This window comes from Esox lucius, chromosome 11, assembly GCF_011004845.1.
Source record: "Esox lucius isolate fEsoLuc1 chromosome 11, fEsoLuc1.pri, whole genome shotgun sequence".
NCBI classification, from domain to species: Eukaryota; Metazoa; Chordata; class Actinopteri; order Esociformes; family Esocidae; genus Esox; species Esox lucius.
The window spans coordinates 44,309,731-44,330,200 of record NC_047579.1 but is presented as its reverse complement, the minus strand read 5'-3'; the positions used below and the strand labels follow the sequence as shown (position 1 = coordinate 44,330,200).

Sequence of the window (20,470 nt, the reverse complement as noted above, 5' to 3'; positions counted from 1 at the left end):
TGGGAAAACCTGCAAAATCGGCAGTGTATCAAATAGTTGTTCTTCCCACTGTATCTGACAGTATGATTATGACAGTTATCTGTCATAGAATGATTATGACTGTGTTCTGATATGGTATGACTCATTATCCCCACAAAACCTTGAAGCAAAACCCAACAAGTGTCTCTTTGGTTCTTACACTACTCATTTCCTCCATAAGGGAATTCTAGATCCACTTCAAATAAGGTCAGTTTTTTTGTGAAGGTTTACACCAACTCAGAGCTTTGATAACTGTGTAAATATATATTATACAGACAACTGGACTTTTATCAATATTGGCTAAATATAAGCCAAGCTAATTCTTTTAGTTAATTTAAGGAAATACCTTATTTAATTCAAGAGCAGACCTTATGTCATGTGATTCTGGGATACATGAATGCTGAAATGTGAAATGGACCAATATCTAATTTTTACACTAGGATTTACGAAGATTATAACATATCTATAGTCCAATCATGACTATAAATCCAATATTTAAGCCTATTGTTAGGTTTTTTAATAAATAATCTAAGAAAAAATACAGTTAAACTCTAGACATTATATACAATATTTGGGTCCTTCATATACAGCTCTGGAAAAAAATTAAGAGACCACTGCACCTTTTTCTTTCCTTTCCAAAAAAGTCGAAAAGTTTGAGTGAAGAACAGAAGCGTTCAATTCGCAGTGGTCTCTTAATTTTAACCCTTCTGTTCCTCACTCAAAACCTTCCTTTTCCACTTTTTTGGTGCAGTGGTCTCTTAATTTTTTCCGTGACAAAATAAACAACAGTGATAGCTTGATTAATTTATAGTAAATGACAGCACTGTTTTTTTGCTGTTGGAAAAAACAACATGCGTTTGCCAAATCATTTTCAGAGAGCGTCCCTGTGATTACATTGGGGCAGACATTTTTCTGCCATTTCCATTGTTTCCTGTGAAGGCCTGTGGCAGCACGCAGACATCCTGCCTCATGGTCTGAAGCAGAGGAAACAGGATAGCCCTGGCCAGGGATGGGCTTGTCATCCATGACATCATTGAGAAGTCATCGGAGCATTTCTTTTTTCAACATCGACCTAATCTGATGGTTGGTGTAAGAGCATTAGGTCACCAGCAATACTACAGAATATCCAAATACACTGAACATAAAGAAAGTTTGAAAGCCAGAGGTTAGAGATTAGGGTCATGATCTGTGATTTATTTAAATGTGAATAAGTTTAAAACTTACAAAATTATGAAAGATCTTATTGAGACTGAAAAAAGAGATTTTATATATTTGTTTTTTTGTTGTTTTTTGAAAATACAGTAGAAACGGATGTAGTTCAGCAAACATGTACAGGGACAATACAAGGATAATATATCAAGATGTTGCTCTAAACTATATATGTGTGAAAGCATTTTTTACCTCTTCCTATGCTGAGTATTTCATTTATTCTTACATAAGAAATATGGCATTTCAAAACACACAAAACATCAATATTATTAGGATGAAAAAAATCGAAACCTTTTTGTAAGTGTTTATATCATTGAATAAAATAATACTGTATGTAATGGGTAGTCAGACACGTTGCCTTAACATTAAGGAAACCTTGGTTTTAGGAACCTGTCTGTAAAAGCAGAGCAGGTAAAGGCAGGTTCATCAACGGCTACCTTTGTCATGTGTGTCCTGTGTTTTTGACTCCCGAGCCGCTGTCTCCACTCCTACTGACCTAGCCACTGTGCTGTGGATTTCAGCCTTGTGCTCCCTAGCCTTGGCCCGCAGCTTGGCAATGCTACAGGAGCGGAACTCCTCTACACTGGGCCCGTCCACCCCCTCCCATTCCCTGGCTGGTCCCGGGACGATATTCTGCGTGGGAAGGGTCACAATAGCCACACGAGGCAGTTTAGTCCAGGGATGGTTTCCTTTCTCCACCGGCCCCCTGTCCCAGTGCTCGCCCTCTGAGCTCTCTGGCTCTGGTAAGCTCTTGTTAGGTTTGTCTATTACATACTCGCTGTGTTCTTTCCTAGGAAATGGTTCTCCTAGCTGGCCCTGAAGCTTCAGCTGCCTCCGCATCTTAGCACGGCGATTCTGAAACCACACCTGGAGGAAATATGAACATTTTAAAATACAGAATAAAATACCTAAAATCCAAATTAATCTCGGATATATTTTATCATGTATTATTCCCATAATATTATTTGGTATCAATTTCAGGCAAGAAGGATGATAGAAACATAACAGAATTGTACCTTTTAGTGTCTTATTAAAACAAAAAATTAGTTGTGTACATAGGGGGAAAGTGATAAGACTTGTACCTGGACTCTTGCCTCAATGAGGTCCAGTCTGAGGGCCAGGGCTTCCCTCATGAAGACGTCAGGATAGTGGGTGGTCTCAAAGGCCTTCTCCAGCTCCTCCAGCTGCCAGCTGCTGTAGTTGGCCCTAGCACGACGCTGCTTCACTGGCCTCTGTTCATCTGGAAAGCACGGCACAACCGGCAATTACACAATTGCCAACGGGTGACAAGGAACTAATGGCTCAGGATTGGATCATTAGCGCTGCCGTTCATTAGGCCCTCTTTAAACTGAGCTTGATAATTGATTGTTAGTTACGAGCTGTTAGTGAATCTTTTGTAAACATTTTTGCACTGCAATCAGATGGTGTTCAATGAGACTATGAGAAAAATAAACACTCTACTGTAATCCATTGCAGTTTACACATAACAATTATTCCAATTATCCATCTGGTCTCCAAATATGCTGTGAATCTGACATTATAAGGCAGACAGAAGGATGCTGGTTTGAACTCACCCATGCTGTCCGTGAACTGTCCCATCCCGGCAGCCTGTGTGGCCAGGAGCAGTGCCTCCTTGCAGGGCTCTGGTTGCAGGTAACTCCGCAAGGATTCATAACTTATCAGGGGCCCAGGGATCAGAAGCTGTGGAGGAGAGCCCAGTCTGGTGGGGAACGCAGGGAAGAAGTGAGCCGCAGAGGAGTGGAAGACCGTGGGTAGAAGAGTGGAGACCAACTGTCCAGGGCCAAACATTATCCAAAGCACTTAGAGAAGCCAAGACTCTAGGGTCAATCCACAGGTAAAACGGGGAATGTCTGATTACCAAACAACAGTATGTTGTATCTCAGGAGCACTTCACAAGATCTGAGTATGCATTCTTGTTGGGTTTTGTCAAAGATGGCGTAAGACCTTCGTAAAAACGGCGAAATAAAGTAGCACAGTTAATGAGTTGCACACCACCAGGTCCAGCATTTACGTGGCAGAATCTTCAACCATAAAGTGGTAAAGGCTGAAATGCAGTCCTCAGTCATACAACTGACACTTAATCCAGTAGGCTTAAAGAAGAAGGTTGAGCTGGAGACTCGGGAGGAGCTCAGGTGAGGTGTAGGTAATGGGTGGGGAGAAGAGGGAGGACTGTACTCAGTGGCTCAGTTGGTCTCTCCTTAGCCTGGTGAGATTCCCAATCCTGTTTCCCCCTCCTTCTTCAGTCACATGATTCACAATGAGTCCAGACTGACTCCTGTACAGGAGAAAAGGCTGGGCTTCAGGGAAGTGGAGGTAGGAATGTGAATCTGACCCATGATTCATTCTCCAAGTAAATGTTCACACCATGATTTCATTCAATCCAATTAATTAAAAACCACAGTGTACTAGTTAGGCTCTTCAACAATCCAACCCTATATCAAGTCTTGTATTCCAGTTTATACGCTTACACCTCTACATGGATGTGGTGTCTTTCTGGTATTATTTTGGATCAGTTAAGACAGGTAGGTTTAGGATATTTCAATCAAAGTAATAGTGGGAAATTGGGAATGGGAAAAATTAAACAAGGGCTTGAATAAACACGTACACCAGCCATTCCAGAGAAAACCATTCCCTTCAATTAAAAGTTGTCAAGCATAATAAAATGAGGTCAAAAGATTACAATAAGCTGGATGTTCACATAGAGTAAAATGAGCAAAACTAACATTTTCTGATGTAAATTAAGTTTGAGTTAAGTCACTATATACTCAAAATATTATAATATTTAAATGAATGATGTGCTACTACGCAAACTAGGTCAGATTGTTTCCATGTTATATTCAACAACAGCAATGTAATTGCAATCATTTAATCAGCAGTGGTCCCGTCTTGTCCTATACATTTACCAATCTGAAATAGAATCACCTGTTCAAATAGGTATTGTTTAGGCTGAAGACAGAGTTCACTGAAAATGGTAAATGGGTCAGAGCTCATTGGTCTTTGAAGACAGATCACTTTCACAGCTAAGCTTCAACAGGATTCTTTTGTTTTTCATGTCATCCAGATTTAAAAAATGTGCACTTATCCCTCATCATCCTTCTCCCAGGTGATAAACTCTATTCTAATGTAAACACAAATACAATTACTGTGTACAAATGTTTTAGTTGATAGGGATTTCATCTGAATAATGCAGTGACAACCACATAAACAAAGATCACTGGTTTATAAAAAGAAGCTTGCAGGTTGTTCCTAGCCAATAAATTACATTAAAAACCTACAGGTTTTGAAGATGTTATTCAATTCCTCGTTCTTGCCATTAGGGAACTGTACACTGTACCAAATCACAGCGTAGTACTGGCCTCATATATCTTCAAGCACACTGAAAGGAAAGTAAATACAGCACTGTACCCTAACAGACCGTGACGGGGTGGGGGGGGGGCGTGGGAGAGAGAGAGAGAGAGTGTGCATTCTCTCACAAAACAGCAACTATCCACTATACAAGCTATACAAAACATTGGGTCACACTCATACACATTCATAGAATTCATCCACACCTTCCCAGGCAGCCCAGCTGTGGCGCTGGTGTTGAACGATCTCTGATGAGTTGATCATGATGAGTACTGACTGCCTATGATGTGAGCGAAGCACAGGTGTGCCAATTAATCCGGAGATGCGTATCACCTAACAACACACCCTGCTAACCTGCTTATGGGATGAGACGGCGCCCAGAACACCAACGCTATCATGGTTGTCACCGGTAACGGTTAGTTTGAACTGCACCGCTTTGATCAGTCCCAGAACATCCGCATCGGACAGCTGGCAAAAGCCGCGGTCCCACACCAGGAGAAGATGAGTCACTGTCTGGTCAGAGGATCGCACCTCTCTGTCCTCTTCTGTTGGGGCTTTCATCCACACCTGTTCAAACACAAACTAAAGCCCTAATGCAGAGGTATGAAGAGCTTAATAGGCAAACCTGGGCATTCTCTGCTGAGTTTTTAAGCATGTTGGTCCATGTGTGTGTGTGTGTGCGTGCGTGCGTGTCAACGCAGTGTCAATTGTTATTTTGCTCCAGCAGCACTGTCATTTCTTGCCTTTGACATTTCAAAAGGGGAAATAGATTAGAAGTGTCTAGTTTGAAGGGTGGCTAAACAAACACTGCGTGTGGTGGGACTGAATACTGAACGACCATCTCCATTTCGTTTGTCCTTGGCACACAGGTAGACCCCGGGACTTCTGGGGTATCTGAAAGAACACCCCCCTAATGCTATGTTTGGTCTGTCCCGGGTAACTCTAATGCGCATTGACCCAGCTAATCAGGGGAGAAACAGGTGAAAAACCACTGGGGGGGGGGGGGGTATAGCCATCGGTGGGGGGCTTGAGTACAAATGAGCTGCTTGTGGATAATTGAAGGTGGCATTAGTACAACAATGGCAGTGGCTCACACTGGCCATTGCTGGTCTCACAGGTATCCCAGGTCAATGGATCTCACGAAGGCCCCTGAAATCCACAGCTGGCTTAAATAACAATCACAGTGTCATTAGCAGGACTTCAACACTGGTGGGCAAATGGACATTCTTCGTGGATTTAAAAACAACCACCAAAGTTGTCGTGCCTCTTCTTCCATTAGTGGCTTTAGTTTGACAGGGACTTGTTTGAGCTAATTCACGGCTCACACCAGCATTAGGAATAGTTTAAAAGAGGACAAGATAAGTAACACATGAGATGTGAACGGGATAAAAATCCCAATACAGTGTTGTATAAAACAAAGTTATTGGTACTGTGTAATGTTACTGTGTGTGTGCCAAAACAGTATCCTTCCTTTGTGGTCAAAGGACATTTGAAACTGGCTCCGCTATCAGACTAAAGTGTAGATGTGTTAGTACAGGACCTCAGATGACAGTGATGGGTAACAAAGCACATGATCATTATTGCTCATATATTCAAACAGCAGACCAGTTCTTTCAAAGGCATTGTGAAAATTGAATATCATTGTTTATTAGAGTAACGGGAATGTGCATTTGGCTGGTGCAATTTGCAGTCCAAAATGCAAGCCATTACCACTGACAGGATCAATCTTTTATGATTAGAATGCTGTCCAGAATTAGAAGTGCAATAAATCACAATAAATTACATATTGTTTACAGAATAATCATAATTATGTACACATTTTAATAAAATAACACCAAATCAGATGAACCAGATACTGATACACTTTAGTACCCAATTGCATGATGTAGTATAAAAATTAAACCCAAGCATCCAACAAATACCTGAAATTATAAAAAATTCTATCAACATGCCAACAATCTATAAAATCACAAGATGAATATCTGTTAAGGGGTTGCACTTGATTGTACTGACCACATTTTAGTCATTTTAGCAGATGCTCTAATCCAGGCCAACTTCCAGGAGCAATTTGAATGAACATACTCAACAACACTTCACAACAGGCTTGCCAGTTCTGGGATTTGATCTAGAAACCTTCCAGTAACAAGTGAGATGTTCTAACTGCTAGAATCTCTCTGCATGGTGATCTGCAAACCAATCCTATCTGCTATGAAATCATCATCATTAGGCTGGATGTGTTAGTGCCATTCTGCGAAGACAAAGGGACTTGTTTCATAGCAGTGGAAGCCCCTATATGCTCGACGCTCACTCTCTGGATGGTAACAGTATCCCACAGAGAGCAGGCTGATTGGTTTAGTCCTGGATCACTGGACATGGGACAAACCTGAGAGCCCAGCCTGCTTTTTATGTCAAAACCTTCAAGGGAAAGCGGCCACGATCCCAAAGCAATCACACTTTAAACTTCAAAGTGCTAGGGAAAAAGAGAGGCAAGAGCTGGTCCACATTTTTTCCACGCTGGCCAAGTACAACTCATGCGTGGAGGAAGAAGAGATGATCTAAGGAGGGGAAGACGCAGAGCAGACAGGTGTGCAGGGGCAGGTAGCAGCACATCGGGGCCTCTCCCAGGGGCGAGAGACCAGGACTCTGCACCACAAGCCCCTCAACACTCAGCACACACGCACGCACGCACGCGCGCAACACAGACTGACAACATACTTGTGTACAGTCCCACTTTCAGACAAATTGGCTATCGTACTTTCTTATTGGAAATACTGTTTTATATTCAAACATTTTCATTTCTTAATTTGCCAGGATAGTGTGAAAAGAGAGAGGAGAGTTTTTTTCTGAAAGCAGTAGGCCAGACTCTGATCCACATTGCAGTGTCTGTGTACCAAGGGGAGCGTCACATTATCGCTACAATAAATTCTCTATTCAAATACTCTTTTTGTTGAAGCACTGCACTATTGATTTGGTAAGTTTTCTTAAAACCATGAAGCGTTAGAAGTAATTACGGGTCGACACAATTATCCTGATTTAAAATTTTATAAGGTTTCCATCAGCAGATGCTAAAGCAGTAGGGGGTTCACACAGTCATTTTACTCCTTTGTCATAATTTTTGTGATTTATACATAGATACAACCATGTATATATCTCACCCCAGACGCTTTCCTTGCAGAAAATGACATTTTCATGACTTTTACAGGGCATTCGGTAAGTATTCATCTACTGCACAATTCAAAGCATTCATTATCCAGGACCATCATTTTGCCTCTACAATTTAATTGAGTTCCTTATCTGAATATCTAAAAGATGGAGTTATGAACTTTGATTTGTATTCATTTCTAACTTGTTATTTACAAACATGCTACTAACATGCTACTATAAAGCCCTATTTGAGTATCTTTGTGTATTTGTTGTTCAACAGGGTCAGTTTGCCTTTTAGATGTTATGCTGAATGTTAAAAGCCAAATTTTCCTTTGTTCTCTTATCATAACCATCCATACATACATTCATAGATTGGCTTTAAATTGACTAAATATTGTTTTGGCTAACAGTTAACAAACTGTCTTAATCTTCCGTGTTTGACAGACTGTGACTTTTTGATCTTGCATCAACTTGCAGTTGACTGTAGAAGATTCCATCAGTTTAAAATCTTCAACATTCAAAAATGTACTCTTATGAACAGACAGAAGTACAGGCGAGTGATCCTCTCATGCATTGACAATGTGTTTTGTTTGCTTTTGGTAATATTCCCCAATTTTACAGTTATTTTAGCCATCCTACTGTAAATACATTACTTTCACTTTAGCAGACTACATACTGTAGGTGCAAATACAGCTGATTAATTCATTTCTGTGTTTGCATTTGAACATTAAAACCCATGAAACATTTTGCATAACTGAGTGCCTTTAGACATTCATTCAAAAAGTGTCTCAAGACTTCATGAGTGTTTCAAAATATCTTGAAACGTCTGTTCCTTTATACCAAAAATACAGCCCCGGGAAGAAGAGACCACTGCACCTTTTTCTTTCCTTTCCATAAAAGTTGAAAAGTAAAATTTTGAGTGAGGAACCGAAGCATTCAATTTGCAGTGCTCTATTAATTTTAACCCTTCTGTGCCCCACTCAAAACCTTCCTTTTCGACTTTTTTGGTTAGAGAAGAAAAAGGTGCAGTGGTCTCTTAATTTTTTCCGGAGCTGTATGTTCACAACCTCCCCTCTCTGAATCAAGTGGATAATAACTTTCAAACCGGACCACAGGGATCGCAGAGATCAGAGAACAAGAAACAATCCTTTAAGAAAACCTTGAAGAGTGGCAAGACTTCCAGTCCAAATGTCCTTGCCATTGTGAAAGGGGCACTTCCACCTACTCTGGATGAGGCAGTAATCCATTAAAAGTGGGTTAGAAAAAGCGGCAAACTACATATTTTTGTTCATTATATATTTTTTATGTATTTATATGGGAACATTTTTGTGGGACAATTGATCACACAAACCACACAGGCTTTATACCAGAAATTTAACATAGGGAGACATATGGAGGCAAAATGTCAGAACATACCCTGTAAAAGATCCCTCCATACAAATTTCCCTTCTTGGAGATTACAATAACCATACAAACTATGATCGCAGCTTGGCACTCAGAAATGTAAGACTGTGATAGAGAACACAGAACCACCTGCTTCTGACGGCATCAAACACCGGTCTGATGTGATGATAAATCATAAGTAGTGGTTGTTAGCATGTCAGTGGCCCATCAGGCAAGTCAATGACAGCCACCCCCTTGCACCTCCTTCTACTCCTCACACTGGCCGTCACTCATCTCTGTTCTGCCTCAATGGCACTAATGGGATGCTGGAGCCTCACCAAGAGCTCAGCCAGCTAGGCATCTGTTGCTAGCTGATGGAAAACCACAAACACAACTATACACTCCAAACGCAGTGTGCGCTATAACACCTTACAGGGACAGTTAACGCTTTTAAAAAAAAAAATCTAAGAGGGGAGACAATTATAATTACTTAAAGAATACAAGAGTTAACAAGAAAGAATAAGCCTAGTTCGGCCAGGCTGCGAGTATAGTGATTGTGGTGAACAATTGGGGAGAGCAGCTTTTGTGGGCTAATGCCATATCTTTGTTTTAAGTGGCCAATATTCTGTTCCAAATACAAAACATAGTGTATGGAGTGCCATTTGCGTAATACACCATTTTTTTAAATTAGAAATACCGATTACTGTCGATAGCTAGCAAATAGCTACAGTACCTACAATTAAAACGGTCAACTAGTTATTTTCATAAGGATTTGGTTTTAGCTATATTCACTTGTTCTTTAAAATAGTTTCACTTAAAAACAGACAAAAAAGGAACAGAAACTAAAAGCCTAATTGTCTGTATACAGATCTAACATTGGTGGTAGAAAAAACAGCCTATACTTGTCAATCAACATAATATATAATACTGTTGTTAGTTTTTCATGTAGTTAACATTTCTTCAAAGTTCTATCAAGTGTATTAGTTGGGAGAAAGTAATATGATTAGTTGCACTCACTCTAATCTGCTCTCTGAGTGAGAGAGCAGCGTTTCAAGACACCAACAATTCAAGTGATTTATTACGTTAGGCATATCGGTGTTCATCCATCGCGACATACGGTAAACTGTTTTACTTACTATATGTAGCTACTGAAGCTAGTAGCCAGCAAAGTTTTAGTTTATCCTCAACCAATCCTAATTTGATACCATTCTTCTGTGTGGCAGAATGTAACCACTACGCTATTTAACAACGGACAGTCAGTCTGGCAGTCACTCAATCAGTCAGTAAGTCAGTTAGCGACATTCGCTCTTCTTGGGGTACAGCTAAAACAAACATGACAGGGTTCAACTTTTGCTAAACCATTACTGTTTAAATTATTGGTCTAAAACGGCTAGCTGATCACTTTTCTCATAGGCCATTTAGTCATGATGCTAGGGGCTGACTGGCTGAGCAGATAATTACATACAGTAATTAAATCCTTCCCAGCCAATTAAAATTGTAGTTGGAAGTGATGCAACACTTCATCCCTAAAGTATTCTTACTACTTTTCCACCAGGTAGTTGTGAAATTAGCTTAATCAACATTAGACATATTAGAATAATTAGCTCCCGCAGAGGCCTGGACGCCCAAAACTTGACAATTTTCCTCCACTTTTGGCGTGTTGTATCACCGTGGGACAATAGCTATTCCGTCATAATTAGCTCTGCCTTAGTCTTTCTTCAGCAATCGAAAAAAACACTGCTCGTGTCAATAATAAACTTAGCAAATTTAAAATAGATAACTAACCCTATCTTTCCAAGGAGATCTATAGATCTGATGTTGTATTGTAGCTAGACTCTACCCCTCCACAGTTGTTGGGACCCTTGGTAAAGATTGGTAAGAAAGACAAAGTAATTGTTGGTAATCAGCTTGATCTTCAACTCCAAGACTTAAATCTAACCTTTAATTCAGGTAAAATTGTTCAAAGAAAAAGCACTAACTGTTTCACACACAGACTAAACAGTCAAGAACAAAAAAAATCAAGCTGAGCAGTATTAAATAGTCTTAAAAAAGGATACTTCTGCTAAAGCGCAGCTTATTTCACCAACCATACATACAATCAGCTTTTTATACTATCTTTTCTCTGTAGATCTAACATTCACCATGACTTTCAGATAAGTGATTCGTTTTGTAAACAAAACACATTTAAACGAAGTAGCCTTGTTTACTATAGACAAAGATTGCACACAGTCATACCAGATTGTCCTCCTTCCATATGTGGTCAAGGCACTTTTGAAGGGCTTACAGGCTGCATCGATCTCAAGGACCAAGAAGGGAAGAGTTCCTCTTCAGCCTAATCAGTGATAATGATATTGTCCACTTAGACCTCTGGTTTGAAATTTTTAAAAATTAACTTATTGTGAATGTAATTTGGCCCTTTTATACTCGTGGATTGAAAAGGCACATTTTGCCAGGTTGGCCTTGCTAGCAGCTAGCCATTTCAGACCATTGGTTACCAAAATATACCAGTATGGCCACATGTTTTCTTATTCTGTAACGCATGTGGCTTATTAATGACATTTGTACTAATTGTTTACAGTGTGAGGAACATGAACAATTGTTTAACCCATCCAACAAGGAAGCAGTTTGATATCACACTTATTTATGACAGATATGTTGATGATGACGGGAGAGGAGTAATTCAAACATTAAGGGCGTTACCACCTCTGGTTTCCCATCAGGCCTGACGTGAAGGAGAGTGCAATCGATTTTAGATGTGCGGTACTGATTGAGTAAGGCTGCTTTCATCATGGCTGTCAGTCCCCACGGATAACAGCTTCCCCTGACCCACCAGTGTGGGCATGTTCCAGCTTCACATAACTCCCTTCACTAAACAACTGCTTCCTCTTCATGTCCCACCAAGTAATTCAACACCAGCAAAGAACATTTCAGAGCTGGCCAAAACAGCCTGCCCACATGCAGCCTTCAAATACCGCTTTGGTCTGTATGATTGAACAATTACTGCCTTGGATAATTTCCCATGAATGGGTGAGGAAGGACACTTAGCTGGGTTACCTGCATACATGCACCTTGTTTCTCCTACCCCTCTGACTCCATCAAGAGGGTTCCACATGAAGTCAGTGGCACTGGGCAAAACAACTCACACTTTCATGGCAAATTGGTTTCCATCACAGCATTCATCGCAAGCCTTTAATTTGTCTGCTACACCCCAGTGAAAGGAGTGCATACCTATGACAGCCATTTCAAACATCATCAGGCTCAGTGAACGCGTGGAATGAAATATGGGTACGGGGGTCTTGCTCCATTAACTGTTGCATTGTTTCTTTTATTTAAGGTTGTGAAATGTTGATGTGCAAAAGCAATAATTAGTTCTGGTGAAATTCCAAAAGATACAGCTTTATAATTTCAGCAGGCAACTGACTTAAAACATTAAAATATTTAAACATGCAACACAGACACCATTTATAGTATGAACTCGTGGGTATAAAAAGCAAGAAATATTTTGAAAAATAAATTCTTTTTTTTTTTTTTATTCAGAATGACACATTGTTTGATAGCCAGTTTACATTATATATAAAAACAACAAATTATAGAAGCACTGAAAACACTGCTATTGCAGAAAAACACTTTTACAAGAATCATTATCGATTAATATTTCCATTGTCTTAACTATCCATAAATCCTGATGAACTAATAAAAAGCACAAGGCAGTTATGCAACTAATTATTGGTGGAAAAATCTGAGATCGTTTCCATAATTCCTTGGGATTCCAGACAACGTTCTCATGACACTGCCTCCAGTCAAAGCAGACAGACTTTTACCTATGGGTCCTCATGTCGTCGCCTCCATGTGCAGAACTTTCATGGACTCAGAGATCATAGAGCTGGTGTCAATCTGCCCATAGATCCCAACCAAGAAAGCCTTGTGGAGTAAGATGTCTGCATGTTCTAGAAGAGAAACGCACAGTATTCATTTACTTAGCTGTAAGAGACAAGGAAAGCCAAAGAGGTTTCAGATCACAAAAGTCGAATTCCTACCTTGACAGAGCAGGACATATTCTGGCAGGTTCCTCAGAGCTGTCTGCACCACATCAAAGTTCCCGCTGCCCATACAGTACATGAAGGTGGGCAGGAAGTCTGCTGCCATACTGCAACACAGAAAATAAAGGTTTTGTTAAGGCCGAATTACAGTGCTGAGACTGAGGCAACAAACCACTGGAGGACAATGTAGAATATTCAAGAAAAGACCAGCGGTTCTCCACTGACACAGCCTTTGTTTTTTGTTGTTGATTTTGTTTTTCAAATTTATGTGTTATATCCAGTTGATACCCGCTAGCAAAGTCTGTTCATGCAAATCCTTAGCTATGTTTGCTGAGCAATCACAGGGCATCCTGCTACAGGTCTTCTGTGTTGCCATAACAAAAATACTGGTTCCGTCAATCAAAGTGAATTTTCTGTCCACTTTTAACCTACAAAACTAGAAAAACTGTGATGGGCATCAGCTGTGATGGGGTTTCTCCGACCTATACAGCGTGACGCCATGTCCTCAATAACAAGGAGCTTCATCAGTTATCTATTCATTGTGGCGATAAGGAGATAATGATGGAACTTATTTCTCAGGAGACACTCTCCCTCCAAAAATACATACATATGAGCGCCAAGACAAATCATTCCCTTGTCATTCTGTCCACTTTTCTCAATCACGTGATATTTCACTGAGATCAAAAATCTTAACGTATTATCACATGAAATGGGTTTCCCCAACCCCGTACTCACTTTTGTTGCCAGCGGTATAGACATTAATGGCTGTGTGTTGAGTTATTTTGAGGGGACAGCAAATTTACACTGTTATAACAAGCACACTACTTTACATTGTAGCAAAGTGTCATTTCTTCAGTGTTGTCAGATGAAAAGATACAATCAAACATTTGCAAAGATGTGAGGGGTGTGCTCATTTTTGTGAGATACTGTGTTTTTCTGGTCTTACCAGGGGTTGTTCTGGATACAGCGTAGGGCCAGGCTAAAAGCCATGTTACGACACAACTCCTCAGTAGAACTCATCAGTCTATGCAGGTCATTCTGAGGGCAGGGAGGGCAAGAGAACAATTTTTAATCTGCACATTGGAGTCAAAGCAATGTGTGCGTAGATGAGTGCCTTTGATGTCAGAGCCCTTGATACCAGGGCCTGAACTTACAGTAAAGTACTGAATTATTTCTGGATTCCTCTTAGACTTGTCTTCCACCTCAGTCAGAACTTCCAGGACATCTGAAACACAGTTGGTAGCGATGACATGAAAGTTTGGTGAAATTCTTCCTCGTTACATGCAACTTCAACTGACCCAAGTGTGTATTGCATGTTCTTGAAGTTACCTTCAATGGCTTCTCCCCTGGACATCTTCTTCAGGTACTTGGTCATGTCAGCTGCAGTCAGTGGAACAGAAGCTGAGATACTGACCATGGGCAGGGAACCTGAGGAGGACTCATCTGAATAAAGGAAACAGAAATGGTAAAATAAAATAAAAACACCACTGATGAGTTTCATCAAGATAGAAGGGCCTTTTGATCAATTCTGAATATTATTATTTGTTTTTTTATCCTGTGCTAATTACAAAAAGAAACATGGGATTCTGTATGCCCGCTCTATTGGCTCTTTGACGACAGATGAGAATCCAATGTCCAAAACAAATCACCAGGCTTTGAGCTAAACTCAGCAGGGAGTTAAAAAACACAACATACTTGGAAAAGGCAATCATTATTTCTATCCAACCAACATCAAATTTACCACACGTTTCATAATCTGCTGATAGACATGACCGTCTTTTACATGATGTTAGCTGAAGTGTCTAAGCAGGGGTATTGTTTTAAAGAGACTATGTGTAGCTGCAGTTGGTGTTCTCTGTGATTATCACCACAATATAACCAACAAATATGTATCTACTGAAAATTAGCCAAGGGGTTCGTAGCAATTTTGTTTTAGATTGACATCTTGAAGTCACTCGAAAGGCACAAAATATGATAGGTTTAATATATGCACAGATGTAATTTGTTAGGGTCCTGTTCTCTTTCTTTTTAAAGGAAACTGAGAAATACCATTCATGAAATGTTTCTGGTTGTGCCAAAGAAGGCAGAGAAAATTATTATGAAAATGGTGAACAGTGATCATGCAAAAATATTTTGATCTGTTGTAAAAAAGATAAATAAAAAAAAAAACAATCAAGAGGAAAAAATGAAACAATGAAGAAATAGAAAATTGAACAATGTGACATTGGTCCACGGAGATGTGCCAGGCAGATTCTTTTATACTGGTTTGAGGAAGGTCAATACCATGTTGAGAATGCCAGGCCCCCTTAGAAACAATCTTTTTGAATAGTGGCTCTGAAAGAAACCAATAGCCCTGCTCTGTGACATGCTTCTGTTGAACCTCCTAACACGAGAAGGTGCACCACCCACTTCCTAATCACTCTGATAATTGCCTTGAAACTAAACCTAAAACACTGAACCTAATTTCACACATAACAACAGATAAAGTAAATGAAGTATAGCATATAACGAGGGGGAAGGGGGAAGTTGATGGGCACGGGGAAGCACAAGATACAGTAATTAGGCTGTGCAATGTAATCACCATTTGCATTTCTCTATGTAATTATAATCTCGAAATGATAATGTCCCCTATATAAATGGACCGAATCCAGGCAGTCCTATCATCCTACAGGACTAAACTGAGAAGGCTACACATGAGAGCCAAAGTAATTTACAGTGACAAGACCGGGATACAGGCCCACTGAAGAGGACGTCGCTCGGGCAGCAGGTGAGTGAGAGTGTGCTGGGGAATGTGGTGACTAGGCATGTGGAAACTTACGCTGGAAAAGGGAGGAAAGCCACAGACCATTTAAGAGGTTGCTGCCACAGAAACAAGCCTGATCAATAACACACAAACTGAGACCGCCGCTGCCTTTGAGCAAAGCAACCAGATTGCAGTGGTCCTCCACGATCATGCTGAAGAGTTACAACTCTTTTAGAAATGCTATAGAATAAAATGTTGTGTACAACATGTGTACAACAGATTGCACAGTTGCATTTTATATGTAAATTACAATCCTTAGGAACTCCTAGCTGGCTTGCTGGCTCGTAGCTGGCCTGCTGGCTCGTAGCTGGCCTGTTGACTTGTAGCTGGCCTGTTGACTTGTAGCTGGCCTGTTGACTTGTAGCTGGCCTGCTACTTTGTTCTACAACCAGCTTGACTTGGCATGGTAAACACCACCATCAGCAGGAGAGACCTCACGAGCATGAGCTACTTGAGAGGATCTGTTTCTCCAGCCAAATTGCACAAAGCTCCTGGACACCAGTGAGAAATGCATACGAATGTGGCAAAGCAACAAAAAAAAATTACTGGTCACTACGGTGCCAGATATAATAAAAATAATAGAATTGGTGACATTCATTTTTTGGTCACAATTAGACATTCGTTTTATTATCATGATTTAAAGGCAGGGTGTGCTAATGTGCATTTGACCCGTTTTGTTCTCAGCTGTCAAGTGAGCTGCCAATCACTCCCTCTCCCCATTATGTTGGAGGATAGAGAAATGCATTCCAATAAGCACAAGCTCATGCCTTCGCTCAAAATGCGATTGCTGGAAATAGTTTCACAAGCAAAAACTGCTGTTGCATTAACAGAGTGTCACAGCTTTATAAGCATATTTTTTGTTTTTCATTGCCTAATTCTGAATGCATGGCACCGCCAGATTAGGCTTTAGTATGTGGTTCTGATGTGCCCACAGAGGGGGAGGTGCCATTTGCAGTTAAGTGGTACATCAAGAAAATCGTATATGGGCCTAGCGCTGGGAAGTTGTTGTAGGAAATTGCATTAACAGATAATCAATTAGCCTACATGGTTATCTCGCAAAATTATCATTTAGAGTGTTTCGAGTTCCCACTTCTTCTGGTGAATAATACAGGGTAAGCCAAGGATGTCCAACAAAAAATCTGATAAATCCTGGATCCTATTTGTGACAGATAAAACATCCAAATGTCACTAATGCATTCACTGTATGTATAAGATTACATTTAACCATTAGCTAGCCGTAACCTGGCATCTAAAACACAATGTCTACTGGGTACGGCTGATAGTATAGTAAAAGGGTTCAAGCCTAGACTGCTACTCGGTTTCATGGGTCTTGGAAGCCCCACTGGACAGTGTTTGGACGAGCAGTGTGGAAAATGGCTGGCCTTCAACCGCAGCAACAGCCAAACAATCAAATGGATATGACCAAAAAAAGTAAATGTGCGCGAAATTATAACATACTAATGAGATAGCAAGAAAAACGATTTAATTCTATATCATTCCAAAATAATGATGTTTTACATACAATGCGCACCAGTATAACTTAATGAAGCCTATTACTCGTTGTCATTATGATGCCACTGCCCCGGGGGGGGGGGGTCTGGTCAGGCCTTTCCACTGTTAAGTCCAGAGGAGGGTTTTTTTCTTCCTAGGTGACGGTTTCACAAGCGGATAAGCTTACCATCTCTGTCCTCAGCAGAACTGTCAGAGGAGCCAGTCTTCACAGGCAGGGTGAGGCCAGCCAGCAGGGATTTGAGCAGCAGGTCTGGGTGCTCGGACGAGAGCCCCCTAGAGGAAAAAACAGAGAAAAACAAGTTGCTTTTGTTACTCTATGGGAACACTACCAATGAAGCATTACATTAAGATTACTACCGGTATATATATATAACAAATTTTTAAACCTCAGCTAAATTACTTACTGTAGGATATCAGAATGCTTCTGTAGGTAGGGAATGGCAGCTGCAGCATCATGGGTAATATACTTCTGAATGAACTGCACGAATTTACTAAAGAAGACCATTGGATTCACGCGAGGTCTCCGGAGGTTCTGAAAGTAACATGGGCAACAAACAACATTATCACTTTTGGTCACTAAACATTGATTTCAACTGGAAAAAAAAAAACTGACCTTGACTGACCTTGTGGTAAATATCCCAGTGAGGTCAGCAAGAAGAATCTCAAGAGGTTCAGCCAACGACACACGGACAGCACCAAACACTTATACTTTCCTGCCTTATAAGGGGTCACCACACCTTTGAAAGCCCCTGAGGCTGATCTGTATGAGCGTGTCTGCCCTTACCTGCAGGATCTTCATGAAAGAGAGAAGGCAGTCCTGCAGCGCCCTCTGGTGTTCAGTGTGGAACACTAACGGCTGCAGCAGCTCCAGAATGGCCAGCACGTTGCTGAAGAACGTCAGGTGGTTTTGACTCGGAAACTCCTGAAAGTTGAGATGGATGCGTCCGTGGAGCAGTGCTGCGATCATCGGCAAGTGTCTGGAAATGAAAGACATGCCATGGTAATTCTCTATTGTGTTATACAACAATCAAGGTGAACACATTTACAGAACTGTATGTATTATAAGAAACCTCCAGACTTCCGTTGAATAATTCCAAAATATCTTAGTTGAAAACCTAAACTTTTTGGGGGATTATTTTGTTTCAGAACCTACTGCATTTTGGAGACCTTAGATTTGAAATTATGGAATATATAGACAAGTGACAGACAAAATGAAGCACCTGGGAGCTAATAATTGGTTACATTTCAATCAAGATAACAGTGACTCCAAAAGACACATCAAAAAGCCCAGAGGAACGTATAACAAGTGTTGCTGGACTATTATAAAATGTCCCCGACTTAACCACGTCCACGGAAACCAATCATTTCAGAAAACTGCATTACGTATTTGGCCGTATCATTCCTAACGAGATGGTGTTCACCTGAGCAGAAGGACAGGGTGGGAAACGGCAAGCTTCCTGCAGGCCAGGTTGGCGTCCGACATCCGATTCTCAGCCGACTTGGTGTCTCCTGTGTCGCCTAGCAATGTGATCAGTCGATGGACCAGGACGTCATACTGAGGGAAAGATTACACATCTGTCATAAAGAGTCCTAGAACAACATTGGCATTAAACAGTGACTTCGGAGAAACACAAGAGTTGAGGTTTGGGTCTCTGAGCAAGCGGAGCCTGCTGAATGAGGTTTGGGTCTCTGAGCAAGCGGAGCCTGCTGAATGAGGTTTGGGTCTCTGAGCAAGCGGAGCCTGCTGAAGGTTTAGTCTACCTTGCACGTGCTGCCGTCCGCAGTCCCCTCGCTGCTCAGGGTGGCATCAGGTAAGGTCACATGCTGGATGACCTCTGGGAAGTGCAGGTAGATCTGGAGCAGGAGGTTCTGGCAACGCTTGCTCATTACACTTTAGGGACCACACAACAGATTTAGCAAGCTGCTCACATCAGAAAGCTTTTAGTACAGTCAAGTCAGTGACTATGGTCTTTTGCTTCAATCCTCTCGTCTGATACAGCCCCAGCCAGTTGGCTTATGTTAGACTGAAGTATAAATCAACAGGATTTGTGTTCACTGCACATCGCTGGCTGTGATTTCCATAAACAGCAACAACCTTGACCAACAACGATTATGTAATTGGAGTAAACCACTTCTTATCTAACCATGAGCTTCAAAAGGAGGCGGCAATAAGAATGCTTTGCACACAGGAAAATGTTTATCCCACACAAGGCCAAACATTCTGCTTTGTAAAATGTGTTTAACAGAACCCATGTTTTCTCTCCCAACAATATCTACAAGACAGCTTAACTGCGCTTAAATAAAAATGTAATTGGGAAGCAAATTTTGCTGCTTGACCTTGGCCAAATTCTCCCTATTAAAGTGGTTTAATAACCAGAGATACTCATGAAAGAAGGTTTGGCTCCCACAAAAAGGAGTTGCACCCTGATCTGTGACAGGCAGCTAAGTCGGAGCAGGAATCCACAACACAGGCAGCAAGTTTAGAGCTGCAGCCATAATCCTCTTGGCTTCATTATAATACACTGAGCTTTTAAAGAGATCACAGCACACACGACTTGTGGTCGTTTTAATTTCACACCAATAGACCTAATTATCATCTCTCCCCTGGTCCACACAGCATTGTCTGACGAGAACATTCAGTCTGTGAATTTCATGTGTTCCATCCAGGGAAAATCTAGTGATATGGCCCCAAGTTTATCAGCTCGTTTTCGAAGAGGCCAAAGACCAAGTTCAATACTGGGGCTAATTAGAAAGGGTAGAAGAATGTGTCTAACTCAATGAACTGTGGGCAATATGTTGAACCCTATGGGACCAAAATAATACTGAGTGTATTCGTCTGCTGTTTCAGAAGGAACAGATGGGATATTGAGAGCGAGAGGTCGTCTACATCCAGACCAGAGTGCATAACAACAGATCACCCAGTCACTGCTATCAAATTAACTGGGTACAAGCATGACTAAGCATGTCAGGCCCAGAACCAGGCAGCCCAGCACAG

The 20,470-nt window shown here is 41.0% G+C and overlaps 2 protein-coding genes across 4 annotated transcripts in view; both read right to left on the bottom strand.

Annotated features, from left to right (window-relative positions):
- Positions 1-1,315: 1,315 nt before the first annotated feature.
- si:dkey-43p13.5 (paired mesoderm homeobox protein 2) lies at positions 1,316-11,434 on the bottom strand. 2 transcript variants are annotated; one of them, XM_010874622.3, is made up of 4 exons: positions 11,356-11,434; positions 2,802-3,523; positions 2,310-2,467; positions 1,316-2,094 (listed from the first exon to the last, which is right to left on the bottom strand). In XM_010874622.3, the coding sequence occupies exons 2-4, from the start codon at positions 3,034-3,036 to the stop codon at positions 1,654-1,656; spliced, it is 834 nt and encodes a 277-aa protein (XP_010872924.1). In that variant the 5' UTR covers positions 3,037-3,523; positions 11,356-11,434; the 3' UTR covers positions 1,316-1,653. The 2 variants fall into 2 exon arrangements, with proteins under 2 accessions (XP_010872924.1, XP_019906439.1); XM_020050880.2 differs by lacking the exon at positions 11,356-11,434 and adding an exon at positions 10,257-10,395.
- Positions 11,435-12,635: 1,201 nt separating this feature from the next.
- ints1 (integrator complex subunit 1) overlaps positions 12,636-20,470 on the bottom strand; it is a 28,670-nt gene continuing 20,835 nt past the window's right edge. The window contains exons 39-48 of one of the 2 annotated variants that reach the window (XM_010874597.2): positions 19,237-19,366; positions 18,897-19,030; positions 18,260-18,452; positions 17,880-18,007; positions 17,642-17,748; positions 14,490-14,603; positions 14,315-14,385; positions 14,107-14,198; positions 13,158-13,267; positions 12,636-13,067 (exon numbers count right to left, since the gene is read on the bottom strand). In XM_010874597.2, the coding sequence (XP_010872899.1) occupies positions 12,952-13,067; positions 13,158-13,267; positions 14,107-14,198; positions 14,315-14,385; positions 14,490-14,603; positions 17,642-17,748; positions 17,880-18,007; positions 18,260-18,452; positions 18,897-19,030; positions 19,237-19,366 (1,195 nt within the window). In that variant the 3' untranslated portion in view covers positions 12,636-12,951. The remainder of the gene's footprint in view (positions 13,068-13,157; positions 13,268-14,106; positions 14,199-14,314; positions 14,386-14,489; positions 14,604-17,641; positions 17,749-17,879; positions 18,008-18,259; positions 18,453-18,896; positions 19,031-19,236; positions 19,367-20,470) is intronic. The other variant, XM_010874596.3, reaches the window with a different exon arrangement.